At 45.9% G+C, this 19,389-nt stretch overlaps 1 protein-coding gene across 4 annotated transcripts in view; it reads left to right on the top strand.

Annotated features, from left to right (window-relative positions):
- Window positions 1-19,389, top strand: part of rap1gapa (RAP1 GTPase activating protein a) — a 91,969-nt gene that overhangs the window by 26,628 nt on the left and 45,952 nt on the right. For all 4 annotated transcript variants that reach the window (XM_080854131.1, XM_080854132.1, XM_080854129.1 and 1 more), the window contains exon 2: window positions 9,584-9,619. Coding sequence is in view for 3 of the 4 variants with exons in the window: in XM_080854132.1 (XP_080710258.1) it covers window positions 9,584-9,619 (36 nt within the window). In the remaining variant the exon portion in view is untranslated. The remainder of the gene's footprint in view (window positions 1-9,583; window positions 9,620-19,389) is intronic.

The raw sequence follows: 19,389 nt of genomic DNA on the forward strand, positions 1-19,389 counted from the left end.
TCTCCAGTCAAAGGACTGCATTCAGACACAGCACAGCACTGTGAACTTTGAGGGCATGCAGCATGTTATGATTCAATATTTGCAAGGAAAGCCCCCACCCACCCCACCCCACCCCCCCACCTCATCGAGTTTCATGACGGGATGGAAAGCAGTGCCTCATCAGTTTATTTTTTTTTCATAACGTTTTCATTGCAAATTCTTAAAGTTTTAACCCAGATGATTAAAAACAACCTGGAGTAAAGTAATTTCCATAGATATTCGTGTCCTTACAGATCTCCAGTCCCTTGGATATTCTGAGCTCTTACTGTATCTTCCTGTTGAGCTGATACTTGCACCTCAGATGTTGCACAGACAGCAGAAATGTTTTATTAATAAAGTGTCTTGCAGTCCCAGAGTCGTTGGAGCACAGAGAGACCCTCTCTGGATGCCTCTCAGGGCCTTATCTGCTGAGTACTCTGAAATTCTGAATAGAACGTTATGAAAAATTGATGTCGCTTGTTTTCGGTAATATTCCCATTATGTTATGCGGGGAAAAACAGCGGGGATGGCTCGTGTCTGGCTCCCCGGTCCGTGGGTTATGGCTTGATGTTCTCAAGGTACGGCTCTGTGTCTATTTCCGCAAGCGAGACGAGCCTATCTGACTCATTCGTTTATATTAACTTAAATTGTCACCGCTGATGTAACATGGCGCTCGTGTTTTTTTAGCACACATGAGTGGACAACTTCCCCGTCCCCCACCCCCTCCCCCTCAAGAAGGGCTGTTTGGCCCCAGGACAGATCTGCTAGTCGGCTCGGCTCCGAAACATTGGAAACATGTATCATGTGTTTGGGAAGATTTCAGGCTTTGTTGGTTTAGTCATGGGGCAGGTTATGCAACTGTGAATGCTGCCTCTTCTAGATGTGGGCATCTTCATCTGCCTCCACATCTCGTGCTGTTGTTAGGTTCAGCATGAGTGGTTTCAGCCATGCTTAGACAGCGCGGTTGTAGTCGAGATTGTAATCAAGAAGGGTGGAGTGGACACAGTCAGCAAAACACACGTACTGAAATACTGGTGTGTGCCTTCATGTTTACGTGGTGGAGGTGCAAGGGGCAGATACGGCTGCAACCCCACAACCCTCCGTGAAAGTGCTCACCTGTTGTCATGGAAACCAAACCCAGCAACTGTGATGGTGGTGGTGGGGCGTTTGGGCGGTGCTAGATCATTAAAGAAAAAAAGCGTATTTCTGAAACAGACAAAAGGTGTGAAGTTCATTCTCAACCCCCTGCACTGAGCTTTCATTTGTCACCGCCAGCACCCCCCCGCCACCACCAACACGCCCTCATCTAACATGTTGCCTCAGTCTCACCCTGCATCCTCGCTTCCCCTGCAAACCTGAGTCAACTAACCCAAAAGCACTCCATCAAGTTCTGCCGAGCAGACAGCCGGCAAACACGTTCACATTTGCACACTTAATTAAGGCCACCGCCTCTAACACAAGTAGGTCACTCTTGTTCCAAAGGATCCATTATGTACCTGTGAACCAACACAGAGTGTGCCCTTGTCCCGCTGCCCACACGAACAGGGAGGAGTTCTGTTTGTGAAGGCTGTAATATCTGGGCCGTATATCACTCGCCCCGTGTCAGCGCGGTGCCGTTTGCCTCCCCCGAGACAAAACGGGGCGGATGGGAGACGGAGCGGAGCGGATAGCAGAGATAGGAGCTGGAATGAGTGGAATGACTGAAATGGAGGAGAGTCCTACCAAAATCAGATTGAAAAGATGCAGAAGGTAGATATGAAATGACACCCAAATGAAAATGTTTCTAGACTTGAAATAATGGTGTAACTCTGAGGGGTAAATCAACACTGTTCCCCAGTATCACTGGACACTCCACACACTGGGCTTCTCTGATTCACCCCTTTTTCATATATTTGTTTACATTCCCAGTTTCTCTATTGTCATTTGTCAACAAATGCATAAAAAACACCTTTAACCTTGTCTAGAATTCTAGATTCATTAAAAAAATTATCAACAAAACCCACTGACTAGATCATTAACCAACTGCATGGAAAAAGCCTTATGATATCCACTGCAAAGAAGTGTGGAATATAATTTGTATAATTTAAAACACTAATATATTCCATGCAGCGATAATATAAGCGCTTGCAAGTGCCCACCTATGATAAGCACAAATGAATCATGCATGAGAACTAAACCATCCGGTAGTCTACATGCACATAAACTGGCTGGCACGCATGGGAAAAGGACAAAGTGTTGTCCATGGTGTTGGCAGAGGAGGGCCACCTCTCGGAGCCCTAATGCTTTAGATCAGTGTGCCAAGCTACAGTGATGCTCCTGCTAAGTTGTCTTTTATTGTGTGCATTTGTACACCAGATCTCCCCCAGGCATCACATCCTGACCCGCTACCCCATTCCACCCTCACCCTCTGAGAGTGCAGTGATATAGCTGTGGTACTGAGAGCCTGTCAGCCAGTCCCCTCATACCCCACCGCTTACACTCACACCATTTTGAATACGGTGCACTTGGCAGCAGACTGGCCAGTTGGATCTATAGAAGTTTTTCAGCTGTAAACATGGTTGGGTTGTGATAACAGGCAGGGTTTGGGATGGCTTCTCAGAGCTCATGTAATACTCTGATTAATCTCCATGTACACAGACTCCAGAGCTCAGCCCAGCTGATGAGTGCAGAACTTGTGGGGAAGGACTGTGAACTCTCACAGCAAGAGGGGAAAGCATGCACGCCCTTCTGCAGAACCTGCACACGCATGGCTGCTCATACACAAATCTGCATACATGTAGACACATTTGCATTTTGAAAGCAACCTTTACTTTTGTTTATGTCTTGCCATCTCTTTTTCATTTCATCCACTTCCCCACGTGTAGCTACCTGCTACACTATTGATTTAGCTTATTATAGCTGCACAAATAGTGAGCTATCGCTCAGTTAGATGACCCCTTGTTAGCATGTAGGGGAAGGTGCGGTCACATAAGCATTTTTTTTTTAAGTCGGCCTGTAGTCAAGGGAAGATGAGACAGAAATGTAACTAATGCATTGAACACAAGTTCAGGATGTGTGCCATCAACAGAAACCTTAGTGGTGTGCCTAACTCAAATAGACAACAAAATATAGGCTGCCAAGCTTGGCTTGCCCCATTAGGGGTAAGCTGATCCAGCTGACAGGGTAAGTTGAGCCTTATCTATTTTTCGTCTGTAATAATGTGGCATGGCTCTTAAGCTACATCTAAAATATAATGTCGGATATTCATTGTTAGGATTTAACACTAATTTAAACACCAGATATTTGACTCAACTTTATGTTACCCCCAAAACTCTGGCTTATTTTGCCCCACAGCCACCATTTTGGGAAAAGTGCTCAGTCTAGTAACCTAGAGCTACACATTTGCTAATACACTCACATGTTTTTACATAACTGGAATATTAAGTGTGAGCAGAGACATTATACAAGATATGCCAAAAAAACGAAATAAAAAAATAAAATATATATATGCTTACCCCCTCGTTGACATGGTTCTATCTTTCACAGCAAGATGAAAATGGAGAATGCAAACTAAATTAAGGGTCACACAAACAAAAATTGTGTATGATTGCCTAGATACAGGTGGTGGCTCAACTTACCCCACTTTGCCTACATCTTTTTCCTGATCGCTCAACTTTTGTTTGCTTTTCTGTTGATTGGCGGCTTCATGATTCCACTCAGTTGTACCTCCATTGAAATGCACCTGCGATTAAAAGATTATTTTCGATTGTGAGTGCCGCATATTAGGATTAGACGGCATGACATACGTTTGTTGTGGGATCAGCTGCAGGTGTAGTGCATTCAATGTAAACTGAAGACACAGTGTGGGCTTTCTGCGGACTGGCCAAGTTGCTGTTTGCACTGCAGTCCCCAGTGTACGTACACCTACCCCTGAGATAGGAGAAGGAGAGAGAGAGAGAGAGAGAGAGAGAGAGAGAGAGAGAGAGAGAGAGAGAGAGAGATAGACAGTGATGAATTATTAATTGATAGAGTATAATGCACCATAAACACTCGGGCTGATACACTGCCCAGGATTTGATGAGGAAAGCTGTTCAGCTCACACAGCTCCTCATACCTTCTGCTCCCCCGCCAGTTTGACTCGCTGACTGAACGACAGGAAACTGAACAGCACCGCTGTCCGTCACTTTGACACACTGACACGGTTTCCCTTTGACACAAATGACAGGCAGTTGACGTTTTAAGACGATACTTCTCATAGCTGGCATGAACGGGTCACAGGGGAGGCCTGTGGCCCATACGTGTATGTTAGCGAACAGACCAGTGGACAGCATAAGGCCCAGAGAGAGAGTGAGAGAGAGAGAGAGAGAGAGAGAGCACAGAACAGACGGCTCCAGCAGGTGTTTAGGTTGGAGCCTCGTCTGGGTCCCGGGAGAGGAGACCCACCCCACCCAGGCCAGATTACAAACACTGTGTGGGAATTCCAGTGCAACTGGAGATTGGGTGAGACTCTCCAAATTGTAGGTCATGAGATATTAAGTTTGAACTGCGCTCAATGCTGGACTTGACCCCTTCCTCCTCCTCCTCCTCCTCCTCCTCCTCTTCCTTCTTATTTCCAATCAGACCCAGATGAGAGACATCATGAACCCCTCCCAGGTCATTTGGCCCTTTCTGGCCCTGCTGCCTCTAGGAAGAAAATAAAAATAAAACAAACATCTCCCTTATGGAGATGTGTTAATGCCCCTAAAGGGTTCACACTTCACACAGGCCTGACCCTGGGATGAGTCACTGTATGGACTGCCTGAATGTGCTGATCTTTTCGTAAACACTGGAGATTGTTAACTCTCTGGGATCGCAGCCAATCATGTGACTCACTGGAGGGTGTGATTTGTAATAACACTGCTCCAGTCAGAAAGTAGTCTGCCTTTGTCGGGACTTCACATCTGAATATCACATGCTGAATATCAAATCGCATTAGCTCCACAACAAATTATTACGACGATACATAATCATTTGCATAAACTGAAATAATGGCCTGGAGACAAATGAATTAGTGATTGTGACTTTTATACAAATCACTGCTGCCTCATAAATGTGCCTCTGTTGCATTAATGAGAAAAGCAAATAGAAATGTATGAGATTCAATAAATAACATGGAAACTTCTGGAAGCCTCCTGTCATTTCAAAGTGTTCTCTCTGGTTACTCAGCTGCACAGTAGTCCAAGGCCTTTCTGCAAAGCACGGCCATACTGAGTGAAACGTGTCGTATAAATCATTTGATCCTTTGCTGAGAGACAGACTCGGATTCAAACGATGCTCCAAAATTGTCTCTTTATTTAATAATTATGTTTCCCGCCTCTTTAAAGATTTTTTTCAAATAGTCCTCTTTGAAACACATTGAGGCCCTCTCTGTGGTTTGCTGCTGTCATTGTCATTGTTTGAGGCCTGCTCTAATGTGCATGCAGTTTGAAGAGGCTCTCGACATGAAAGACATACAATAAGTTGTGGCCACCGCATGAACACATGTGGAGCACCACTGGCTGAGCGTCACGCTAATACTTTATGGTTCTCTGATGCTGGAGAGCTCTAATGTCTCAGGCTGCTTATTCAAACACGAGAATCGTGTCGGCTGGTTGGTTGAATTTTCTGATCACAAGCGGTGAGGGTCAGAGGTCACCCGATAGGACATGAAGTTTCATTGTGAGCTGTTTATTCCCCGCTTCTCGCTTGAGGAGTGTCTGTAGTTACGGGTTTGTTTACTGCACTTGTGTGTGTGTGTGTGTGTGTGTGTGCCTTCATTATCGGCTGAGATAATAGGCTGCCTGCCTGGAAGCCTCTCTCTGAAGCGCTCAAGCCTGAGGAGCCATGGCAGTGGTTCTTAGGAGCAGGAGATGAGAGAGGAGATACACACACACACACACACACACACACCTCAAGGAGAGCGGTATAGTCACTTTTCTGTAAGTGGAGGTGCATTTAGAGGTTGTGAAACTGGGTCTGAAAGAGAGGAGATCAGCTTTAGAGTCCGTCAGTAGTGCTGCCTTATGCTCTCATGGCCCCATGGTGCTATGGCTCTTTAGAGTCCGTCAGTAGTGCTGCCTTATGCTCTCATGGCCCCATGGTGCTATGGCTCTTTAGAGTCCGTCAGTAGTGCTGCCTTATTCTCTCATGGCCCCATGGTGCTATGGCTCTTCAGAGTCCGTCAGTAGTGCTGCCTTATGCTCTCATGGCCTCATGGTGCCATGGCTCTTCAGAGTCCGTCAGTAGTGCCGCCTTATTCTCTCATGTTTGAGGTGCTATGGCTCTTTAGAGGCAGTCAGTAGTGCCGCCTTATTCTCTCATGGCCTCATGATTGAGGTGCTATGGCTCTTTAGAGGCAGTCAGTAGTGCCGCCTTATTCTCTCATGTTTGAGGTGCTATGGCTCTTTAGAGGCAGTCAGTAGTGCCGCCTTATTCTCTCATGGCCTCATGATTGAGGTGCTATGGCTCTTTAGAGGCAGTCAGTAGTGCTGCCTTAGTCTCTCATGGCCTCATGATTGAGGTGCTATGGCTCTTTAGAGGCAGTCAGGAGTGCTGCCTTAGTCTCTCATGGCCTCATGTTTGAGGTGCTATGGCTCTTTAGAGGCAGTCAGTAGTGCCGCCTTATTCTCTCATGGCCTCATGGTGCTATGGCTCTTTAGAGGCAGTCAGTAGTGCCGCCTTATTCTCTCATGTTTGAGGTGCTATGGCTCTTTAGAGGCAGTCAGTAGTGCCGCCTTATTCTCTCATGGCCTCATGATTGAGGTGCTATGGCTCTTTAGAGGCAGTCAGTAGTGCTGCCTTAGTCTCTCATGGCCTCATGATTGAGGTGCTATGGCTCTTTAGAGGCAGTCAGGAGTGCTGCCTTAGTCTCTCTTGGCCTCATGATCGAGGTGCTATGGCTCCGGTAGCATCATCCACAGCACGATAACAAGGACAAGTCACTACAAGTTGAAATACTAGTCACCTCTTTCACAAATACACTAACACACACACACTAACACACTAAATTATGATCCATTAATGGCAAATGAAAGGAACAGTATGTTGGAATAATGAATATCTTACTAGCCTAACAAACTACATCTTATTTCTCAGAAAGAGGAAGTGGGTTTACTCTGCAGTGGTGTTTTGTTCTGGGGGGTTTTCTCTGAGGTGAGAGACGTTATGTGGGTTAGCTACACTATATGACACGAGCTTCACAAGAGGGTTATTAACATCTGGGTCTAATCTGCACTGAAATTAGAATGCATGTCACATTTTGTATTTAAATTTTTATATATAATAGAGTATCCAGTAGTCAGTTAGTAATTAGTGTTGGTGATACCTGTGAAGAGTGAGAAAATCCAGCCTAATTTAATCACTCCTGCCAGGCTCTCTTGCAAAGGACCCCATTCCAGGCGATAATTACAAATCCGCCCTGGTCTGTGTCTGCCTGTTCATAAATGAAAGAGGGAGTCGGGATTTTCAGGGCCACTTGCAGACCTCAACACAGTCTGACACTGCTCAAGTTCACCCATGCCCCCAACTGAACAGTGGCCCTGCCATCCTCTATTTTGAGAAGTGGAGCAGGCAGAGGAGCCAGGGGGGCTAGTCTGGATCCTGAAAAACATTCCCACTAATCCTGGAAGGATATATTCCTGGATAGATGAGCTGGGACTCACAGGTGCCTGTAGTCCTGCTCAGACACAGTTGTCTCCACCCCTTGTCTGAGGGGACACAGAGACATAACTCCTCATGGACAGTGCATGTGAAGTGTGAGGGAGAAACACTGACAGGGCTGAATACATGGTGAACAGCTGGCTCGACAGGAGTCATTTTAGCAATATTTACATGGACACATAAGCATGCCAGTGTTTGTTCTTCTTTGTGTGTGTGTCTTCATGTTCTACTGTGTGTGTGTGTATGTGTGTATGAGAGAGTGTGTTTGTGTGTGTGTATGAGAGAGTGTGTTTGTGTGTGTGAGTGTGTGAGTGTGTGTGTGTATGTAAGTTTGTGTGTGAGTGTGTGTGTGTGTTTGTCAAATGCTTCATTTTGCTACTCTCATCCCTCTGTAATAGCTTCAGATGAGGAAAATGAAGAGAGAATAACCTTGCAGCATGTATGATAATGAATACAGCCATACATGGGTGGATTCAATTTCATGGCGTTTTTTTCTTTACAGATGGAAATAAATTAACACTGCCATCTAGTGGTGGTAAAAAACGATTGCCTCTCTATGTGTGTGCCGTGGATGGTGCCTGAGGTGTTGGATATGACTGCTTTCATTATCTCTGAAATCTTGATCTTTTGAGCTCTAGCATTTTGACCCATGTGCATATCTCCCAAGCGTATCCACCTCAGCTCAAAGTAGGCCAGCATTCACTCTCAAGCCTCTTCTTTGAGATTCCACTGCCTCTAGTCTCCTCATAGTTGCTATTCTGTGTGAGCTAGTCAGTAAAGTTCGCTGTGTGCTCATATCAGGGAAGAATCTGGCAGAGTGCTGCATTATTTAAAATGTCTCTCTGAGGGCTTCTTCTGACAGCTTCTTTGCCTGAAGTTCTGATCAGCCTGTTGTAGCTAGCGGCTACTATAGCTGTTGTGTTATTATCTTATTCTGATCTTCCTACTATAGCCGGCAGCTAGCCACCATGACCAGCATTACTGGTCTCATCTCTCAAGGTCTTTCTGTAAATGGATCTGGCAGCACAGGCCAGGACATGCTATAAGTGGAGAAATCTTCAAGGGGGAATTGCTGGATGGACTCCGGAGTGGCTTCTCACAAGCCTCCTGGTGGCAGAGGAAATGGCTTTGAGATCCTCCTTTGTGTGCTTCAGGTTGCTGCCATGGAAACCTGTTGCACTACACGTCCTGCTTTTGGGGATTAGGTAGGGGTAGGGTGAGAGAGAGAGGGAGGGTGGGAGGGTCAGGGTCGCAGTGTTGGTCTCTGCCAGAGAGAGGGATGGAAGGGGGAGAGGTGAAGGGAGGGAGAGAGGGAGAAAAAGAGGGGGTTTTGGCGACCGTTGGCGACCGTTGGCGGACCTCGTCTACGCGTAGAGGGTGAACAGACTGATGCAGTCAGCATTCTGTCTGCATGTTTCATAAACAAATCAACTCCACGTCGAAGGTCATTCACTGCCTCCTCTGCACAAAAGAGAGAGTACGCAAGCCCTTCAGATGGACAGACATTTATTTACTGCGAGCAATGGTCCCCTGCTGTCCTTGTTTTATTTGGGTGTGTGCGCGTTATTGGTACTGGCCGAAAGGCTGGCACTGAATTGTGTTGTGCTATTGACTTCATCTCAGCTTGGTTTTCATCATCTTTATGGTACACAATGTTTGGCTTTGTTCCGTGTTCATTGTGCAGCCTGCAGTGGGCATTTCTACGTAGCTACATCTGAACAAATAGAAAGCATCCAAGCAATGTTTGAAAGAAATGATATACAGCTTGGTTCAATACTCTATTTCCAGAGAGGACATATATAACCTTTGTGGTGGCGTGTTCACTGCGGGTGCAGCACAGTGTGCAGGCTGGTACAATAAAGCTGGGAAGATTAGAAGAATTGATCTCTTGTTTTTTTTCTGTTTTCAGGGTGGACAAGACCTTTTCCAAGGCCAGAAGTATATGGTACGTGCTGTTTCAAATGACATTCTACAAGATTGATCCATGTTCCATGTTCAGTCAGTCAGTCAATGAATCAATCAAGCTCTCAATCAATCTGTCAATCAATCAATCAATCAATCAATGTCATTTAAGTCCCCACATTGCATCACTCAGAAAATATTCAAATAAATCACTGAAGAACAATGAGGTATCTGTACATTTGTATGAAGTTCATTACCACACCATGCATAACACTGTCCATCATGTCCGAACAATGTCCTTTACCACGGAACAGCAGAGTTAGAGTAAAACTGTGTTCTTTGATGTTTAGGAATTCACTAGTAAGAGGGGTATGTGGTGAACCTGACTTGTACGCTGGTTAAGCTGTTTACTGTGAGCATCCCTGTGGTCATTATCAGTCTTGGCACGCGACTAGAGCGAGTGAAATAGAGAGAAGGGTCTGGAATATGAGCCGTGCCGTGCCACAGCCCGAGCCAGCTCCCCCGACTGCTGTCCCGTTGCCACAGTAACAGGCAGAGGGTTCTCCGCAGTGCTGGCAGGACAGGGGGAGAGCTGGAGCAGGATAGAGGCTAGAGGCTAGAGGCTGGAGGGGTCCCTATGGCTGGCTGACTGATGCTGCTGCTGCTTCAGCTACTACTTGCTGCAAGTCCCTACTCACAGGCCTGGGCACCAGACACCAGGCTGAGGACGAGGACGGATGAATCAGACGCCCGAAGGTCAACTTTCAGCTCAAACTGACAGACGAAAGGGAAAGAGAGCAAGATTGATTTCCTTCCAGGAACGCCACACTGCGTCTCGAAGCTGGGCTTTCCACTGCAGGGATCCGTCCTGCATTGCTCCCCGACTGCTGGATGTGAAGAGAGAGAGAGAGAGAGATGGGGATGCAGAACCAAGCAGACCTGAGCAGAACTGAACAGAACCACCTACACGGCTGCCCAACTGGAAGCAGCGATAAATCAGGACAGGAGAGGTAGAACAAAGGAGAGAGGAGAGGAGTGGAGAAGAGAGGAGAAGAAAAAAGAGGACAAGAGAAGAGAAGAGAGGAAAAGAAAAAAAAGAGGACAGGAAAAGTGAGGAGAGGAGAGGATGAGGGAAGTGAGGAGAGGAGAGGAGAAGAGAAGACGGATATAGACTGGAGTGGGGCAGAGCTTGGCTGTGCTTTACATTCCTGCATGATTTACCTAACAGCAGAGTGCCAACTTCATCCTCTCTGCAGCCGGCCCTTTGTGTAGCTGGGACCGGACTCAGATTGAGTTGCGCTGAGGTCTGGTGTACTGAGCCTCTCTTCAATATTGCTTTGAGCTGCTGCCACATTGACTGCCAATCACGACCTGATGTGGCACAAAAGGTTTGTCATGGCGAATCAATGCCTCCAGACGTCAGTTAAATGTACGTGATCAATTTCACTGATTTCACAGCAGTTGTGGTTAACTGGACAGCTATTTGGAGTTCAAATCTAGAGGGCAGTGAAAGAATATACTTTTTGTCTATATTGAATATTATGGAACAGTAGGGAATGTAACAGTATCACGTTGATAAACTGGACCAGACAGAAACTTAGGCGTACGCTCAGTGCATAGGCAGAGACCAGGCCTCTCTGTTGTGGCCTGCAAACACTGAACTACTCTGTTTGAAAACACAACCTGTTGGACCAACACAGTCAACATGCCTTGCTCACCATTTCGTATCGGAAGGCCTAGGAGGTTCTGGTGAGTTGCCTTGTTACCCAAATGGATGGTTTTTATTCTCTGGAACCATTTTGGTGCTGAGACACCACCTGGATTTAAATGTAGTCCCAGGAGCTGGATGCTTCAAAATATGAGGCCTTTTCCTTTATGCCAAAGATACCCTTTTAAATCGCAAAAATTCTTACAGCCAAATAAGGGAGAAGTTGTTTAATTTGTGGAGCAAGCTTTCAAACTGGCAGGCCTTTTCAAAGCTTGCTAGCAGGATGAATGTTTTCCTTTTCTCGCTGTCCATGCTGTTCCCGTCTGTTTTTCTGTTCCTCTGTGTATGTGTGTGTGTGTGTGTGTGTGTGTGTGTGTGTGTGTGTGTGTGTGTGTGTGTGTGTGTGTTTTTTTTTGTTTGTGTGTGCCTGTGTGTGTGTGTGTGTGTGTGTTTGTGTGTGTGTGTCCTCTCCAATCATTTTGAGCTATGTAGGACACCGTGGCAACCTGAATGTATTAGCATTTACACCACGTCTGTCTAGACAGTGTTTAACCCTGTAAGAGATGTATCTGTGATGTGGTATCTCTTCACCACACGACGACCAGATCCCCTCCAGATCTGGTCCAGAGTTTCACTCTGAATGGGGGGGGGGGGGGGTCTCCCCTGTGTCTCTCATTTGCCTTAGAGTCGACTGCTTGTACATTATGCAAACTCCAGCATGCATTAAACCCTCTACCAACTCCGCCACTCCACACTCTAGTGCTGTGCACTACTGAGACTATGTAGAATCAAGCCAAAACAGAATTATCATATGCTGCAGTTTGATGGGGAGGAGATTGCTCCCACTCCTGCACGCCGTGGTTTGATGAGGCCACTGCAGAGGAAGAGGAGAAGGAGAGGGAGGAAGAGTGGGAGTAGGAGAGCAGACATCAGAGCTGAATGCTCATGTGCTTGCCCCCTCATATGACTCACCAGCACAGCGTGTCAACTCATCCTGTACAAACCAAATGTACTTTTGCCTACTTTTTTTTCGGACCAGCCATCCACCAACCGTAACACGTTGAACTATAGGCGTTTTTGCAGAGGTGCTGTCCATTTCTGTATGATAAGTAAATGTATGCATTCTCACCGACACACAAGTTGACATGCAGGCTCTCTACTCTCAGTGATGTCTACAGTAAGAGATTACGTCTTCTTGTGTCCTACTGTGATTACACATTTAAACCTGTCTGTGCTGGCAGGTCCCGTTTCCGTTTGACTTGAGTCTGGGGTTGGGTGTGACGTCTGTGAGTGTGAGGGCCTCATTTACGTACATTTGCGAGCGCAGCCTAATCAGCGCCTTTGCCAAACCGCATACAGCGCACGTTGTGTTTCCGCATTATGCATTTTATTTATCAAACAAGAACCTTGTTGTGTATTCAGCGTCTTACTTGAACCTCTAGTGTTATTAGCGCACCGCTTAAAAAGGGGAGAATGGGCCTGCGTGTTCCTGCCACCATAGATGATGAGTTAGATTTAGAACTTTTGGTTCACAAGGTTACAGCAAACTTAGACCCCGTCCACACTAACCTGGGTAAATATAGAAACTAGTGCTGTCAAACGATTAAATCATTTAATTGTGATTAATCGCATAGATAACTCAAAATGAATCACAATTAATCGCACATTTTTATCTATTCTAAATGTTCCTTCATTTATTTTATGCATTTTAATGCTCTTATCAACATGTAAAAGTGGATTGGCTTGATTTATGCAAATGTTAAATATTTTGGAAAAACAACATTGCCAAACAGGGCGGTACAAAATAAAATGATAGTGTATCAGTTCACATTTCAGGTAAACAAGGACTCAGCCTATAGTGCAGTATTAACACCGTTAATAACGCGTTTAACTGCGGCACTAATAGAAACGCATACATATTTGTCCGTTTAGCCCTTCCGTCCAAACTAAAGCGGCGTATTCCGACACTAAAAAAAAGAATGCTTTTCAAAAATGCTGCCCTGGGCGGATACATTTGAAAACTCCGGGTTTGTGTTGTCAGGGTAAACTGAGGTTTTCAGATACGCTGACGTTCAGCCCATGGCACTGGGGGTAGCTTGCGCTGGAGAGGCTATAACGTCCAAATAAACATGGAAGGTGAAATAATATGCTGCTCAGTCTCTACAATTTACTTAGTTTGGTTGGTGTACTTCAGGTACAAGAACTTTTCCTGAATAGAAACGCGTTACTCGCACCCACATAGTATTAATTTAGCGGCTGATATGTCATGCTAAAACACCTCTTGTTTCGTTACAAATGGAACCGACCTGGTTTAGACCTGCTTTTAGGAGGCGGAGAATTCTCAAGCAAATTACAGACGAGCTCTCGTCAGGCAGGTCTTAGTTAATACTACGGAAATATAATTAGGTGCACTTTAATGATAAAGGCACCTCCCCCTCGCAACCCCCCCCCACACACACACACACACACGCATGCACACACATATGTCCACACAGACACACACATACACCTACACATGCACATACACATACACATACACATGCACATACACTTACACATACACACCGACATAAACACAGACAAAGACACATATACAGACACAGACACATACACACACTGCTTTCCCTGCAGCATATGGATGGGCCAGTCTGCCAGTCTGCTGTTGATGTGTAACGCCCCCCCCCCCCCCTTCCAACTCATTTAGAGGCCTCCTCACCCAAGCCAAAGCCCTCAGTGTCTCACACTAATGCCAGCCTTCCTCTAAAGCCGGAACCACTTATAGCGGACCGAAGCCCACATGGATCAGAGGCCAAAGCCCCCCAACCACCCACTCTGATGTAAGAACAGCCACCACCACCACCCCACCCCCTCCCCTTATTTTAACATTACCAACAATACAAGACCTTTTCAAGCAGGTCTGCTGCTGTTGCTGTGAGGGTTCAGACACGTGTGATTCACCCCACATGCTAAATTGCACTGCACTGCTGCAGGGACTTCAGTACTGAAAGCATTACCTGTCAGATAAATTGTGGCTGTTGTGGAATCGCAGCATTGCAGAGTAATCAAGCCTCAACTGTTGCGTTCCACTTCTCTCTCACCACCCGGACATCAAAGGATTTTTTCCCTCCTATGCTTTGTTATAGCAACAAATGCAGCAAGCACATTGCAGAGGCTTTGATAGCGAGCCTGTAGCTATTTTAAAATGCATTCAAGGAGAAAACTAGGTCTGTCATCCGGCAACTTGAGCTGAGTGATGAGGAATCGCAGATTTGGGAAGTTTAGGGAGAGGGAGCGACGTCTCCCCCCTCACTACCATCATCATGGTGAGGGAGGACGGAGGGGTGAGACAGAGAGAGAGCGAGAGCGAGAGGGAGAAGTCTGCTCGTAACCCTGAGGAAATAGAAGGGCTTTAGATCACTGGCATGCTAATTTGCACCGAGGCCAGCAGCAAGACGCTAGGAAAAAATTGAAAAAAAAAAAAAGAAGAGGAAGTCAGGTTTTGCACATCGCAGTGTTTTCATGAGAAATGGCTGCAATTCTGATGCCATTCCTCCCTGTGCAGCCTATTTGCACAAACCTGGTTGTCTTATATGGTAACCATGTGCCCATGGTGCTAAACAGATACCCTGCTTGGTGTTAAAAGCCTTATGCTGGCTCCTATACTTGTGTTGAGGTAAAGAGGAGATGAATAGGGTCTCACAGCATACATACAACATGCTATTCAGGAGGCAGTTGTTTGATAGTTGACTCGAAACAATGTTTCCTCCCTATTCATGAGAATAGATGCTCTGAGAAAAAAACTGGGTCTCTGGAACTCTCCATTGCTTTGTAATCAGCAGTTAAAATTCCAATGATTGCATTTTATGAACCAATTACAAAATTGCCAGTGGGATGGCCAACCATGCCTGCCAGTTATTTTGCATATACAGTACATCACATATTAAGGGGAGGATTTGGCTTCCCGCCATGCCAAGGTCTGGTGAAAATTGCCTTTATATCTATTACTAATATAAGTAACTAATATTCATCTTTAGCTATTTGCATTCAACAGTCATAGATTACAGGGTGAAAGCATAATAGTACAAAGACATGTGTATAATCCATTAAGGTATTTCTCTCTGTGCTATCCTTTTACTGATCAGACCAGACCATCCACAGACTGTGGTCCTCTAATGGAGACCATGTTACCCCAGATGGCCTGTTTTTGAAGCGCTGGCGTCTGACCAGACTGTCTGAAGACTAGTGATGAGCTTGGCCACCCTCTGACTGATGATGTGGTTCCTGTAATAGCGATTCCGCACTACCCCCTTCAAGCCACTGCCCCACTGTATGAGAGGCTTATTTTAGCACGGCCTGTTGCTTTATGTTGCCTACGCGCACGCTAAAAAAAGGAGCTACTCTATTAGGAAACTTTTAAGGGTGCTTCAGTTGCTTCTCATATGAGTGGCAAGAAAGGTTCTAAGAATAACTCCTGAAGGCTCCGTCTGAAAACATTACGAATGTAATGACATGAGTCTACCGGGAGGCAAGGCTGAGTGTATAGGACAAGATTGTCATTGTAGAATGGACTCTAGACAGATAACAAAAGGATGCAAGCACCCAATCACCACCCCCCTAAAAAGAAAACCTCTTTTATTGGTGATAGGTGCTAAAAAACACTGTGAAATCCTCTTGTGTGCAGAGTGTGAAAAGCAGATTGGTTCACATGGTAACATGGCTTCAGGGGTGGAACTCCTGCTACGTCTGCAGCTGGAGGTTCCCTAGTGACAGAGGTCATCCTTCTACACCTGCTTCCAGAAGCAGAACACTGTCTTCCCCATCAATCTTTGAATTCACTCTATCCATACGCCCGTACAACCTCATCCATCCAATCTCATCATTTAACGGGCACTACATATGCAGGGGTGGTATGTCTATGCCTAGAAAGGATAGAAAACAATGATTTGCCATTATATTTGGCAAGTTAATTCACGTGGAGACATCAGTAGGTAAACCCATGGGTGAACCCATGTCTGCCTCCTCAATAAACCCGAGCCGAAGGAAGGCAGCCTTGTTTGATAATGCTATTTGGACACCTGAAATCACCTGCAGCCGGTCTGTCAGGGCACGCTCTCCCTCGGCACGTCTGTGGATTGAAGTGTCTTGTCATTGCCATCTCTCATCTGTGTACTCAGCAGCCCGCCGCCCCTCTCGTGCCCACAGCTGTCTCTGCTCTGCTGGGGTGTGATGTGACCAGAGCTGGCTGCCGGGGAGTGAGGGAGGGAGAGAGAAAGAGAGAGAGAGAGCGTGTGAAAGATGGGAAAAAGAGGGGAGGGATCAGAGAGGAGGGGGAAAGAGGTAAAGAGAGAGAGAGTGGGGGTACATGGGCCTATGTGCCCACTGGTGTGCCCATGTGTTTGCCAGGGCTCTAGTGCATCGAGCTCTGTGCCATGCGTCAGGACCGAGAGAGGGATGAGATGGCGAGAGAGCAAGAGACAGAAAGAAGAGAGGGAGGGAAGGAGGGAAGAAAGAGGGAGGAAAACCTGTCACACTTAATCAGCCTAGACAGTCTGCGTGCTTGTGTGCTTGAGTGCATGTGTGCTTGTGTGTGTGTGTATGCCACCGTCTGCCTAAATATAGCAGTGACGTGTGTGACGCTCTCAGCCCCCCGAGCCCCTGGGCCCCACCCCAAACGAACTCATCAAATTCATCAGCGCAGCACAGCACAGGCCTGGCAGCCCCAGCTCAGCAGCACCCCACTCAACGCAGCAGAGGCAGCAGCATCAGCAGCAGGTGGGAGGTTTCAAATCCGCTAAAAGTGAATTCAACCATTTTGTTTTTCCCCGGTGCGCCAGTGTGACGAAATGCACTTTGTCGTCTGTGCTCAAGGAGTTGGAAAAATGGACTTGTTCATTAGGTGAATATTCGAGAGGAAGTCGAACCCAAGGGGGGGGGGGGGGGGGGGGGGGAGAGAGACTCTTCCCTTAAAGAGACCTGCTCCCATTCCCACAGGAGCTTTAGAAAAAGAGGCAGTGTAATCCATTGCCATGCCCCCTTGACAGGGCTTGTACATCTGCTCCTCTGGCTGTTATCTGATGGACAGGCATGGTGCTCTGGACAAAGAGGACAGGAGAAGAGGGGAGGGGAGGGAAGGGCTCGGTGTGACAGGCCTGATAAATTGATCACGATTGCCTTTCCCAAAAGCTTCACTGTGCTATGCCCGTCCTTTAATGATAAGAGGGACTATCACTTTAAACTCTCTCTCTCTCTCCCTCTTTCTCTCTTTTCATTATGATGGTTGGAGAACAACAATGCTTTTGGGAGATGTAGCCCATGTTGATGCTGTCTTTCGTCTTTCCCTTTAAAATCCACCCTTAAAACATATCCCACTGCTGTCTACATCCAAACAAACGATGAACCATTTTGATTTCCCACAGCGATTCTTCCAAGAAAACAACTGGTCTTAGTGGGAAAATGAATCAGTCTTGTTGATAAACAAGGCCCAGAACAGATGTTTCTTTTCTTTTCTACAGACTTCCTTATGTGTACTACTGAGTAGCACTGCTGGCAGCTGTGACTATTGGCAGTGTTGTGATAGGTCTCTACAGCAGAGATGAGTCTGGAGCTTCAGCAGATAAGCCCAGGATCATGAAACATTTATTAGAAAAACCCCTAACACATTTTTTTCATGTTACAAAAATAATGTGTTAGGGTTTTTTCTAATATATTTCATTCTCCTGTAATGAAATGGGCCTGTTTTATTGTGCTGAAGAACAAGTTGTTTTATTAAAATATAAAGATCAGGGGCCGTATTCACAAAGCCTTTTATCTTACCACTAGGAGTGCTCCTAACTCGCGCTAAAACCTTTTACGTAGGAGTAATTTCTTAAAAGTGATTCACAACGGCTCTGAGACCTACTCATACTAAGGATAATACCAACTCCTAAGCTTAAGATAAAAACTCCGTTGCTATGGATGACGTCGCTTCTCATGCACGAGTTTAGAAGGGGTGAGGACGGTGATTGGTTGTTGACAGGCTCTCTCATTAAAAACTCATTCGTGACGTCTCTCTAACAATCCCACTATATCGACTGAAAATAAGAGAATAACCTAGGCTTCAAATTAAGTCATATTAAATAGTTATGGACAGTGCAGTTAGCAGAATGCACACGCATGATGACAAGTTTGTGCATCCAACGGGAATGACACTTTAAGAGAAATATAAAGCGATCAATATAAAATATGGCAATTGCATGTAATCAAGGCAGTAATAATTAAAGCACCCAGCAAACTGTTAGGATATTATATTTCCAGCCCTTGACCACTTCAAATATCAGCACATACGGCCCTTCAAGCCCTCCAATCTTAATTGATCAAAGCGAAACGAACGTGAACCGTAGCCTAGGCGAAAGCCTACTGGTCCCAATAGCCACTGTCACCCCAGCGGCATCCAGCTGGTAAGTTCTCAAAAACCTGCGACCGCTCTCCGTTGAAATGCACCAGTCATCGGTACATCCAGGCCACGGTGGACGAATTATTGTAATGTGTGTCCCGTCACTGGACATTCCTGCGATCGCCATGGAATTTACTTTGATATTGTGTAATAAGCGATTGTCTGGATAAACTGTTGGATGATGTGGGGTCTACAGTGCGTTGATAGTTTGATGAATTAAACGGCTGACTGATGATTCCCAGTGTCGTCAGTTGCGTTTTCCGCGAAGCCAAACAAAAATCTTTATGTTTCCAAACATTTCACTTCGGGACACATCGTTGTTTAAAGGCGTCATTGCATCCCGCGCTAATTCTACGACAATATTAATACCTTCACGGTTTAAGCAATGTCTTTTATCAATTCCAAGTCGGCTGCAGCCATCTTACGATTTTTTGTGAATAGGTCTTAGTGATTTAGGAGTCCTCATGAGGAGTTTTAAGCTGTCCTAGACTTAGGTGCTACTTTTAGGGATAAAATATTTTGTGAATTGCTCTTAGTAAAAAAAATTAGGAGTCCTACATTTAAGACTGACACGCCCATTATTTTTAGGAGTTTCTCCTAAATTCGCCACTTATGACCTACTTTTAGCCCTAAGATTCTTTGTGAATACGGCCCTAGAGGTTTATGAACAGGT

This window comes from Sprattus sprattus, assembly GCF_963457725.1.
Source record: "Sprattus sprattus genome assembly, chromosome: 16".
NCBI classification, from domain to species: Eukaryota; Metazoa; Chordata; class Actinopteri; order Clupeiformes; family Clupeidae; genus Sprattus; species Sprattus sprattus.